General features: G+C 37.0%; 1 protein-coding gene across 1 annotated transcript in view; it reads right to left on the bottom strand.

Moving 5' to 3' along the window:
• Nucleotides 1-13,516, bottom strand: part of TOX3 (TOX high mobility group box family member 3) — a gene marked incomplete at both ends in the record, with an annotated part of 77,106 nt that overhangs the window by 11,747 nt on the left and 51,843 nt on the right. Inside the window, 2 exons of the mRNA XM_080637862.1 lie at nt 8,885-9,139; nt 13,024-13,089. Of these exons, the coding sequence (XP_080493988.1) occupies nt 8,885-9,139; nt 13,024-13,089 (321 nt within the window). The remainder of the gene's footprint in view (nt 1-8,884; nt 9,140-13,023; nt 13,090-13,516) is intronic.

The following is a 13,516-nucleotide window of genomic DNA, read 5'->3' as shown; positions in this document are numbered from 1 at the left end:
AAAACAACAAACATGAGGGCCCACTGCTGTAGTCCTCAAAACGGAGCAACTATTTCCTTTTGTTCTGGCAGTCACAGATGTCTCTAGAAACTCACCTCCTGCTATATGAGTTTTCTTACATGGCTGCAACCTCCAAGTTAAACATGTCTTATTGGAATCTTTCTAATTTACTGTGCCTTGTTTTTCCTTGGAGTCTGACCTGCAACCATGTTTGCAGTGGCCCCTCATGTGGCTGATGTTCCTCACACTCCCCTCTGCAGCACAGACCTTCCTTCAGAGCAGACCTAACCTGTTCCAGGACATGGTCAGAGTGCTGTGAGACACCAAATCACAAGTTGAAACCATTTCTTCCATGGAACCACATTTGGGGATTAGGCAGTAGAGCACTGCACCACCTCAGAGGTGCAATGCCAAGCAAGAAGGTGCCAAGGGATGGATGTGGCTAACCAGCCTCAGCACCTGCTGACCAACACTGCTCCAGTCCCAGGTCTGGGCACCTCTGCAACACCTCTGTAGCCTCTACTGGTACCTGCCCATTTGCAGCATGCTCAGCTATCTCTAACAAAATGCTGCATTACATGGTGAAGTAATACTAAAGCTCACAGCTAGGCCAAAATCACACAACTATTGCAGTAAGAGACAAAGACTTTTCTCTGAAATGCTTATAATTCCTACCCAAGATGACTCACCACCCTTGAATGGAGGCGTTGCTGTTTGGGAACTTTGTTCTTACCCATTTACTTTCCTATGACTCTGTCACTCCCTCATGCAGTCCCCAAAGTAGGCTGAAAGATCAACGTTTCTTGGCTGCCTCAGCTGCTATTAAGTCCTTCTGCTCTGGAAAGGGTTGTGCTCTTGCAGATGGACAGCATCACAGGCTTGCTACAGCCCTCCACCCATCAACAGCAGCACCTATGGATGCTTTAGCGTCACTTAATTCTTTATAATCTAATTTTTACACCATTTTGCAAAGGCATTTAGAAACATATTCCTCACTCTCTTCTCCCCAAACATCTACCATACTTTAAAGCATATTGAATCACACTCGTTTTGGACAAGGTACCCAACAGCGTGATCACAAGACATGTGTGACTCAGATCACAGATCTGGGCTCTCATCTGATGAGTCTCTTGGCATGATGAGTTTCTCTTCAAATTAGCAGTACAAGCTTAGGTCTGCTGTATGCAAACAGCAAAAGCACATTGCAAACAAACCCTGGATACTTAAAATTAAGTCTCAGAATGTTAGCTAAATGCTGTTAGCAGTTTTGTTACAACCTCTACAACTTCAGGTGCTTCAGCTACCAAATCAAAGGCAGACTTCAAAGTTGCTTCAAACTTCTTGTTTATGCAGTAAGCAACATGGGAAGAGACTGCAAGAAAGCATGACAACTAACAAACATTATCAAAGGTAACAAGAACTGTGCAAGAAATTGTGGGGGAAACAGACATGGCAGTTACATAGCACTTGTTAAAAAACTGCTATGAGTGTTGGTAGCTATGTTCTGGGGGTATTTTTTTTGGGGGGGGGGATTTGGGGGCAAGTTGGGGGTTTTTGCTTGGGTTTTATTTGTTTGTTTGTTGTTGGCTTATAAAGCAAATCAGAAAAGTAGGTCTCATTATCGTTTGTATTACTAGAGCCATGTATTTTCTTTCTAGCTACCTGAGAACATAGAATAATTTAAAACTCTACAGACACTCTAGCACTTCTTCATAGCTTGAGAACTTGAAGTGGAAGCTGAGTATTGCATAAGCTGTCCAAGGGGAAACACAGGTGTTAACAGCAGGGAATAGAAGAAATTGTAAAGGAAGTTTTCAAACGACACGAGAACAAGGGTGGCTGGGACCAGCTAAGTCCTTGGCCAGGCACAACATATCCAGACCAGCTGCATCATCTGCCTCGTTTGGCTGGCTTAAAAAAGTAACACCTGATTTACAGAGGCAGAATAGTTTAAAGCCATGGCAGAGGCTTAAGGCTCAGCTAGCGTCCACAATCATGTATGTCTGTGTTCCTTCTGGGCTCAGTTCTGAAAGAGTATCAGAGATTCTTCCTAATTCCTGACAGCTTTGCCATGGGGTTATGTAATTTTTCTCATACTCATATGGCACATCACAATTTTTTCCAAAGCTGATGGTTCTCAATTTAGGCATTATTAATATAAAACTGTCACAGTCTTTTTTCCCTAACTGTTCAGCCAATGTTACTGTGTTTCTTTTCTTTCATGCCTAAGTCCCTCATGTATCTCAATATATAATAACCTACTGGCATCACTCTTTAATTTTTAACACCACCAGAAACTGGTATACAGATAGGTGTCTTTGGCAACTGTTGCCACTTTGTTTCCTATGGACAGGTACTTCCCTACAGTTACTATGAGTTGCTAATTTTTGAAAACACCAGAATATGTTTCCTTCTCCAGCCATGCCCGTTTATTAACAGATGGCCCATTGTGCTTTATCGATGAGAAAGGAGGGAAGAGCATGTCTCTCAGAAAAGTGACTACATTATCCACACTGATTACTACAATGTCACTGAGAACATGAAAATCTACACACTATTAAACCCCTATTATTTAGTACATCATCAGGCTAGCACTGTCTTCATATCATCACGTTACAGTCGTTGCATGAAGTCACCTCTGTCTGTTGCCTTCAGGGTTTCCAGCCCATTGTTCACCTCCCCCCAAGGTCCCATGAGCTGTGCACATACACTCCCTGAAAAGTAACTAAAAACACACAGCCACATCATTAGACCTAAAGCAACATCTTTAACCTTACACCAGTTAAAGAAATAAGACTCTGTAAAGACCTGAAAATTCATCAGCAAAGCACACAGCTCAGATCTGTGATAGAAACCAGATCACCACAGCGCTGAGCTGACAGTGGACACCAGAGCTGCAAAATCCCAACATAGTCTTAACAGTCTAATTTTACAAAGCATCCACCACCATTTAAAAGGTTCTGTATATGGCCAAATGTTACTGATCTGAGCTACCAGAGCATCATTTAATTTGGTATTACTTAATTTTGAGATTAATTTTCTTGGTACCAGAAAGTATTAAAAACCATGGTGATAACAGCTACCATTTCTGCTGAGAAAGTCCAAGACAAGCCGGAATTACACTATTGATTTTAGAACTTGACTTTGGTTAATCCACCAAAGTAACCAAAGGAAAAATAGAAATAAGAAAACTCTGAAGATAATCTCTCTAGTCAGAATAGTTGCCATTCTTATAAATGGATAATTATAACCTTTTGGAATTAGTTGCATATTTTATATTAAAGATGGCAATAAACACGTTCATAACAATAACAAGGGCTTGTTTTAATAGACCATTCCAGGCGTTAAACACATTAATGACCCATGAAATAACTGTTTCATTTGCAACATGTTAAACAATGTTGTTATAATATTGTATTAATTGAAAACCTACTCCATTCTTTCTAGATAGGAGATTACAGAGTGGGTATTAAAAGAGAAATTTGCAAATAAGTTTCATTGTAAAGGAAAATTAAACTACAAATTAGAGGCACGCAGTCTGGTGAGTAGTGAAATAACTGGGTTTTGCCAATTTTAAATTAATTTTTTTAGCTTTTATTCTTGTAATCTTTTGTTAATCTATTCTATTTAAAGCTAATTAATAATTTGGGAAGTCAAACTACTAAAAAAATTTAGATCTTCAAATAAAAGGCACCACTGTTTTGAAACTTTAATAATATTACTATTGTAGACAGCCTTTAAAAAGGGCAAATTTGCAACTCAGCTCCTTAAAGCCACATCATTGAGCTGTTTATTAAAGTCTCCTCCTGAAATAAAAGCAATAGTCACCATTGTGTCTTTGACTTGAGCACAGTGCCACTCCTAAGTACCAATGTAATTAAAGATGAGCATATTCCACTATGAATTAGTCTTATCTGTGCAGAATCCTGAATGCACTGATGGCACGGCAACAATTATTAAATAGAAATAAGCTCAAATCTTCAACAAATAGGAAACACATTTTCTCTAGCAGCACAAGTAATACAAGAAGCAATATATGTAAAATTATCTGTCTGGGTTTGTAACATCTGTACTTTTTTGAATAAAAGAAAAAAGCAGACTGAAAAGAGACAATTATTTTACTGTCTGTTTCTTAGATATCAGAAAGAGAATTTTGAAATCCATCAAAGCTAACCTTCTGTTATGTACAACAGGCTAAGCTGAAAAGAATGTTAACAAGTTCAATTTTCATTTAATCAGCACTACTGCTCTCTGAAATGTTTCATTGCAGGAAAGAAATAAAAATAATCTATATGGTAATTATGAGGATGAATCCCCCAGTAACTTTCAGCTACATGAAAGGTCAGTTCTATTCAAGATATTTTATCAGTCCCCTGCACATACTCCTGTCCTGTCATTTTAAATCTGAACAGCATTTTATTTTCCCATTTACAGCTACCTGCAGAATTAAGTACTTAAGCCAAATAAGAAAAAAAAAAAAAAAGAAAAAAAAAAAAAAGAAAAAAAATGTTGAATGCTGGCAAAGGCTATAATAGCATGGAGACAAATCGTTCAGCTGCTCTCTCTCAAGCCTCTGGGGCTGCAGATTTTTCTTCTCCTGGTGCACTGTGGGTATTCAAAACTTGTTCAACACGATTTCATTTCATTTCAGGCACTGCCTGAGAAAACTAAATTACAGAATCAATCATACAGAAGGTCAGAGTGAGACTTCATTACAAGTATTGCATGCTTGCATGAATATCTTTCATTTATGACTGACCCAATATGTCACAATAGCTGTCTAGTAAAAATAATCCACTTTCTGAAATTGATGTACTACTGATGTCAATGCTACTCAGCAGGCTGGGCAGATTAGAGAGGTGTTAAAAAAAGGAACCCTCAGGAGCACAAGTTGTAGTTTTATAGAATTGCCACAGTTTGCAGATTAAAATAATTTTTCTATGGGCAGCCCAGCAGAAAACAGAGCATTAATATAAAATACTGGGGGCTGATTTTTAATGAGGGCATTGCTGCTGATTTCCACTTATTTATATTCAAGTATTTATAGGGATAATATTTGCATCATATAAATTCAAGTGTTCTTTCAAGTCAAATGTACATCAACACACCATTTTTCAGTGACTCATTTCTGAACATCAGAATTACATTTGCATAATTATTAAAATATTAAAATTAATCAAACTGCCTCCATTTTATCTCCTTTTTTTGTTGCAGTTGTCCCTTCTTAAACATAGAAGAATGCTGTTAACTAAGATAAATGCATTGTGCTTGTTGCAAATGAGAATTAAGTTAATTAGCATTGTGACAAATTGTCACTCTTTCCATAGAATGTGTATCTTAACCATATGAACAATTCTTAACTCATCAATACGGTCTTTTAGTAATTGCTAGGCCACATTTATAAGTATCCTTCTGGCACCATTAATGATTTTTTCAATATAATAATAGACAAAGAATATGTTAAAAACAGAACCTTGTATTTTTGGTCTTCCTGTGGGAAATATGTGAGATACTTGCAGAAATATTACAAGATGGCTAGCTAACTCCATATCCTGAGGGAGACACAGGAAAACCTTGACATAACCTATTTTTAACCATGCCTCTGGCGATTCTGAATTCAAGTTTATAGGTGAACATGTCAGGTAGTACATAGAAAAAACCAAAGACACACAGTATTAATCATAATTCTGTTCAAGCCCATTTTATTTTTTCAATATTTGTGATTTAAAATCTTATGACATTTCTTCAAGGTGAAATTTTTCTACTGGACTTTTCAATAGGGTAGGACTACATTTATATAAATTAAATATGGTTTACAGGAAAGCTCTTTAATGTTTCACAAGCTAACAAACTCAGTGCAGTTCATACTAATATAATTTAAGTTTATATTCAGCTAAAGAAGCTTTAGTGATTAGCAATACACTACTGATGCAGCCTTTAAACAAGACTATCCTAGTATCACTGGGTAAGAACATTGTTCTGTAAGTGTATACGAACACCATAATTATTTTACAACCTCATCTTTAGTTCTTTCATATATAGTAAATTCAATTGACCATGAAATGAAATTTCATAGTTAAAATGCCTCCTTTACATTTTTTTATTGCTGCAATAAAGTCTTTATAGCTCCAAGGCAAGGTAATTCATGAAATGTCTAATTTAAAGATTAATTCTAATAGTATTAATAAATAAATATTTACCAGTTTAATAAAGTCACATTTTTCACATAAAAGGTGATATGTTCTCATTCTCTATTTTTGAAATAGAGATTAACTGCCGGAAATTTTGAATACTAAAGAGAACTATGTGAGCTCAGAGGGAACCTATGCAAAGGCCTTCTGTTAATGTTTTTAAACTTCCTGAAATTACCCAGCATTTACAAGCAAGAAACGATGACTACTGACTAAAACACAATGGCAGGCACCACTCCAGCTCACAGTATAAAACCAATCACGCAGCTGTGGGGAAGTGTCTGACACACGAGCTATGTGGCTCCTCCATGTGAAATTATTCAATTCATCAATTCTCTGCAGCAAAACTACACACAAGATACCAATCTGCAGCTTTGAACTGGCAATCACCCTAGAAAAATGCCACTGGACTATAAGGGACGAGAAGGCATGAGCTTCTCTAGATCTTCTCTTTGACCGGTATGGGAACAGATTCTTACTACTGAAGCTAACATACACTATGCCATTAATTTCTACATTGCACAGCCTACAAAAGAAGCAAAATATGAAAAGCCCTTCACTCAGTGCAAGAAGAGGTACAAGGAGACCTCTTCTGGCTGGAACTGTTTAGGTGACAGTAATTACTTATGGAAGAATCACATTCAGAGAAAGGATGCAAAATTAAAAGGCAAAACTGGGTCAGGTTGCAACCCACTTGATAACATTGAGGGGATACTCATACACGTAACACAACACTAATCCAGCCCATTATATTTATTACATATTTCTGAGCAAGTTTCACAGTATCATAGAATCAACTAAGTTGGAAAAGACCTTTATCATCAAGTCCAACCTTTCCTTTACCCCAGGACTGCCAAGTCCACCAAATTTCGTTGGATTCAGTGTACACATGCTCCATTACTTTAGTTTTCCACATAACATTTGCGACTCTCAGGTTATATTAATATGATTTTTCTTTAGTAGTTGCCCAAAATGTCCAGTGCATACAAAATTCAATGAAAAATGGGATCTGAAATTATATTGAAAATATATGAAAATATATGCATTATATCCTGCAAGGCCTGTTTTAGACAGTTCCTGTTTTGTATCTATGGAGTTACTGAATTCTGTACCTCTAAAATAGTCAGCAGTTTATGCTTAGTTCTGTGCTAGCTACTCTTCATGAAGTTTTCTCTCTAAGGAAGCATTAAAATTTGAAATGAAGACAGAAGCCTGCAGAATTCCACAGAAATATTTGTTGCATGTTGATTTGTAAATCTTTAATCAATTTTCACTTGCCAGAATAATAAAAAAGAAAAATAATGTACATGAAATCATAAACATGACAACACAATCTTTATTATAGTCCAGCAGTAAATCTGTATTTTCACTACACGAAGTTTAGCAAAAGGTCCTATATAAAACAGCTAATCAGAAGTTGATGTAAAATATCTGCTCAAGCTAAACAATCGCTCTGTCTTCAATATGCAATATAGAAACTAATTCTAACCACTGAGTTTAAAATGCTAAGTATGATAAACTGACTCACAGCTGTGTCTCATCACTGCGAGTATGAATGCTACTGCACAACGCTTAGAGAAATCCAAGCAGGGAGATCCCTCAATAAAAGGGAAATATAAGTGGAAACTGCCTGAATGCCCTTACACTGAGATCAGAGCCATACAATATGTATAGATTCCGGAGAAGACTCCATGCAGCCTTCATTTTGATTGTTGTAATTAACAGGAATGATCACAGGAATTACCCTAAACATATCCGTCAGTCTGCCCTTCCCCACACCCAGATCATCACTTCCCATTCCTGGGTGCTAGAAACAGCCCAAAACAGGAGAACAGGCTCAAACTGCTTCACCCTCTATGGTCAACAAGAGCACTAGATAGAACATAGTCTTCATATGGCCCTGTATTTCTCAGTATGGTCAAGATAATACATTCGTATCATTCTACTTTAAGTAAAAAAAAAAAAAAAAAAAAATCTATTTCAACTTAAACAGATTTAGCCCATGGAATGTACAGAAAAATAGGGAAATAAAAGGGTTTTTATTGCTGGCATACTGTGTCTGGCTCCCTTTCTGAGCTGCTTTCAATACTGCACTTTCAAAATATGCTGATAGCTGTCAGATGTGGGTCCCGTACTTGAAATACAGACAAGCAATTCCTTCTGAGTGCTGTAGCTCACCCTGACCAACACAATGGTCTTTCAACTCTTGATGCCATTGTCAACTGTGTAACGCAATTTTGAACTTCAGCAGCGCTTGGGATGCACATGATGCCAATGGATATGGGCTTCCAAGTCCATTCCCAAAATTTGAACACTATGTTTATAAAACCTGACTGCTTCTTCACAAGAAATCTGTTCACACACAGTATACCACTGCACTGTACTTTAACAGCCATGTTTATCTGCCTGAATCCACCAATATTAAACCCTTAACCATTTGCCAACTGCCTAAGGGAACTGAATAATAGGATATCATTGTTTGCTCTGTAACACTAACAACACATGTCAGCGTTCATACAGAACACGCCCGCACTTGATGCAGAACATTTGCAAATGCTTGTTTGGACCAAAACACTGGAAAATCATCAGATCTTCTGAGAGGTCAATTAAAACTGATAGATGACACAAATCTGTATTACTGTGCTTTGACAGACAATATTAAGCAATGGAAACATACAAAGAACCAGACCTACCATATGCAATCCATTGCTGTGGATGACGCCATCTTGCTCCACAAGATTGCGCGATATTGTAATAGAGGGAAGATCCAAGCTCTGGGGGGGAAACTGAGGTGTAAATTCATTTCCTTGTGCAGGCAGCTGGTCACCAAGGCTCTGAAAAGGCATCAGTATATCTGCCATCCCCAGGGTGGGGTCTGACTCAGGCGGAGGGGTAATGGGTGGGATTTCAAACTCTTCATCCCCAAGGCTCGGTGTATGGAACGTCTGCTAAAAAAGGACAGGACAAGGAAAACCATGTTAGGGCACATGGCTCTCAGCAACCACCTCCAGAGCTGCAGCCCAAATCTTGTTCTGATTTCAAATTCAAACTCTATTTGTAACAGAATTTTTAAGTTTTGCACGCTGAGGTGGTTTGTGGATCATTCTGATTAAAGATTTAAGTCTCATTATCATATGGCTTTAATGGAGTATCAGTATTAACAGTTTCTTAATGCCTACTTAATTAGCAACATCTGTCTATTGCTAGTCAGAATATCAGCTACATTGGATTTGGCTGTATAACAAATTGCCACTTTATTGATATGTTAGTAAAATAGCACAAACAGCTTACATTACTCTCATGCTTCATAAAATACTGACAATTTTGTAGTGTGCACACACACACACATACAACATTAATTCAGCACTGACCATTTCACACCTTTTGTTTCCTTTTTATGCACTAATAAACATCACATATTATAATTCTGGTCTTTATTTCTTTTCCATCCCAAAAGCACAATGCACCCTTTTAAGCAACGGTTGCAATGTGGAGGAAAGACACGTGTAAAAGAGTGAGGGTGATTGCAGCAGCTTCCAGTACTTTCTGAAGCAAGCCGGTTTTGTTTGAACAGTAGGTTTGTTAAGAACTAAACACCTGTTAAGATGCCTTGAGCAAAACATTTACTGCCAGTTATTTTCAGGGTTTGTGCATGTTTGTACGTGTGCATGTGTCTGTCAAAGACAATCTTTATTCAAGTGGAGTCTGTATCTGGCTTCAACATTGCTGACTTTTATTTGGGAAACAAATGAGCTATGCTTATTCAAATTTCTTGTGAGTTAAATGAACTTTCATATATTATTTCAGGTCCACTGCTACTTAATAATAGAAATTCAGTGCTTGAAATTAGGCCATTTTAAATGTACTCAAAACAGGACTGTCTTGATCAAACTGGGCAGTTGGCAGTCCTAAAATAGGCACTCTTGTCTTGTTCTGGACATGCAAAGCTGCTCCGAGATTTATTTGTTTGCATTAGTTCAGGATTCGAGTTGGGGGGGGGGGTGATTTATGTATTATTTACATTGTTTGAATGAGGGACTTAATGCCAGTTAATTTAAAAATGATAAGTTCAGTGAAAGAGCTCATTAACTACTGCAAATTGTCATCCTTCAAATTGTTAATGATGATATAAATTAATAACCACTTGAGAGAAGATGGAAACTGAAACACAAGAAAAACCTTCACTTGCATATAGAACCTGTCAGCTGTCATTATTGGTCTCACACCAGAAATGATGAGGTCCCACATTGCTCCAGTCTGTAGTACCATAGGAGTCTGCTGAGACTCTACCCATCTCGCTCAAACTGCAAGACAGCAACTTAATTCTGGATGTGAAAGCTGGGCCTGGGTTAGGGAGACGTTTGACTTCCCTGCTGCTATATTACAAAAGGTGTGAATTTTCCTTCCTGTGGACCCCGCAGTTCACAAGCACAAAGGATGGATTAGCCAGGAGAAGTGGTTGGCTAATGAACCCTATGGCTGCATTTGTAGTTATTTTGGCACTAATGTGGTCTAGTAACAGATGCAACTGTAATTTGTGACTCATTTGCTACCCCATTACTGCTTAATGAAATCTAACATATCACATTAACAATACGGATAAACACTCATTCTTGATATGTGGCATTTGGCTGTTTTCATTACCACTGTAATTAACACTTGAAATATTATTTCAATAAATATTTAAGGTGCTTTAAAATGGGTCATAGTAATCATGACATGGAGACAGAAAACATAAAGCAAATGTGTGGCTTCTAAGCCTGAATGTGCTCTAGGATTACATTCTTAAGGCATTATTTACAGGAATAAAATGGGCTTCAAGCTCAGCAGTGCTCAGGCCAAAATCATAGTGATGATGTTTCATGTTAATGTAAAACCACTATAATTAAATACACTGTAAATGCAGTGATTGCAAAGTTAGGGTCATGCTTTAATGCAAACACTAACACTTACTCATATTTTCATTTCTTGTTCAAGCAAAAGAGTTCAGTGAAATCAGTATTACTATAGTACATTTGAACCTCTCTTTATTTGACATATTTATGAGATAGTAATTATAAGAACTGGACCTTTTCTTCCCATCTAACAGAATAACTCCAAGGCAGCTGTATAAATATATAACACAGCTAGACAATAATACAGTATTTTACTTAGAAAAGTAGCATTCATCTTAATACTATAGCTTACTACAAATGTAAATTGATGAATATCTGAACATTTCTTAAATGTGAATTCAATTCTCACTATATAACTTATCCATGTATATATGTGTTCTTTTTTAAAAGCATATAATGGACCTAAGATTGAGGATAAAATAGATGTAATCTGAGAAGAAAGCAAGCCCCTTACTGAAGTAGTCTTAAATCCAAATCACTGCAGCATTCAGTCTGTAAAAAGGGCCTAAATAGTACACAATTTGGGATTGCAGGAAGGTGCTGTTATGACCAAAGGATGGTATAACATTTGTGGGACTTATCTTACCAATCACATTTTTTAAAGTTATTAACTTTTCAAATAGTTATATCTTATACTTTTTCTTTTTTTTTTTTTTTCTTTTTAACTGTGTGCATGGTTAAATACCATCTGCACTGAAATGTTCAAAACATTTGTTCCTTTTGATAAAAATGCAAATCTGGAGAACTGTTGTATCAACACATAACAGCCAATGTCTGACACGGTGAATTATCACAGCTGGAATTAAATTGTCTCTGAACAGCTGCTGGCAGCAGAGCTTTCATCAATGTTTGATTCAAATGTAGGAAAGAAATTCTACAGAAAGAAACATCATGTTGTCATTACAGATGGGGTTTGTGTTCATTATCACAAATAACACTGGAGCTAGTGCCAAACAATATTCCCTTATCTAAGCAGTCTTGCTGAGTAAAAAGAGCCGGTGACCATTGAATAAATGATTCTTCAAATACAACTCTTAATTTTAACTTTCATATTTATTGTTTCAACTGTCTGCTTATTTTCCCCGAGATCACCTTTTAAAAAGTGCACAAGAATATCTGTGACTTAATCTCCACTTACAACATGTAAAATCAAGGCTGTCCAGTTTTCTAACCTTTTTTCATGTTGGAAAGATAATTTATAGCATGCACCCTACATAAATACTTAATTCTTGTTCTCCATATTGCTGTGCACATTACTAGACAGTGCATCTTGCACTTTCCATCCTTCCCTTTGGAATAAGATCTGCTGGATTTTAGTGATGAGCAAAAGGTCTGGAGCTGGGGTCATTATTAGCATGTTGATAGTCTATTCACTGGTTGTAAGGCAGCACTGCTATAACAAACACATGGACTGTAGTATCCATCCTTCCTCCTGTTTCCATTCTCAAAGGCAGCGACCAAACACATCACCACCATAACCCAGCCACGCTCCACCAGCCTGGCACCGGGCTTTGTTCTTGACCCTGGACAGAAGTTCCTTCATGCAGCACATGCACTTCAGGCTACAAAGTTGGGTTTGGTTTTCTAACTTATATGTATATTAAGAACCCAAATTAAAATGTTTGAATCTATAACAGAAATTAGCCCATTAAGTGTACACCTACTGTGCTTTTTGTTTCCTTCTGTTTAGAATTTTTTTTCATATAGAAAGCAGATTTGTTGCTATTGACATTCTATGTAAGTAACAGCCTTATGGACTGCTAAATTGACTAATAATGGAGAGCTGTCAGGTTATTTTCTTTCTCATTAAAATCTTTATTTTGTGCTCCATAAAACACACAGAAATTCAGCACTTCACTCTTCATCCATTCAAAGTCTGTTAAATTATCACAGCAAACAGCAGACTATAAGCATAGATAAAAAAGATAAACATCTACCTCATTTGCAGCAAGAAATGCATTATTCGCTTCTGCCATGTTCATGTAGTTGTTATTGTTTCCAAACTGAAAGAAAAATAAATATTTGGATTTTAATGAATGCCACCATAAACTTTTCTTTACCCCATCACTGGCACAGGGAATGTTGAATAAAATCCCAACAAAACCAAAACAACAAACAGATGAGATGTAATTTTGCAGATGTTCTTTGAAGTCAGAACTAGATTGGATTCAACATCATTATTATTATTATTATTACATACTCTGTATCCCAAGTCTGTACTTGGAAGATATCGAAGTGTATCTCTTCAACTTTCTTGGCCCATGTAGCAAAACCACCTCACAGACCTAGAGGTGACTCTGCAAATTAAGCGTCCATTAGAAAGAGACTACTCTCCAGAGAAGACATTTTGACTCCAATACATCTTTTCTGATATGCATTATAATATTTATGCAGATGACCGTGATCCGGAGGACTGCTGCAGCTAAACGT

Source organism: Psittacula echo (assembly GCF_963264785.1).
Source record: "Psittacula echo genome assembly, chromosome: Z".
Classification (NCBI taxonomy): Eukaryota; Metazoa; Chordata; class Aves; order Psittaciformes; family Psittacidae; genus Psittacula; species Psittacula echo.
Note: the sequence above shows the minus strand (reverse complement) of the source record. Positions and strands in the feature narration are given on the sequence as shown.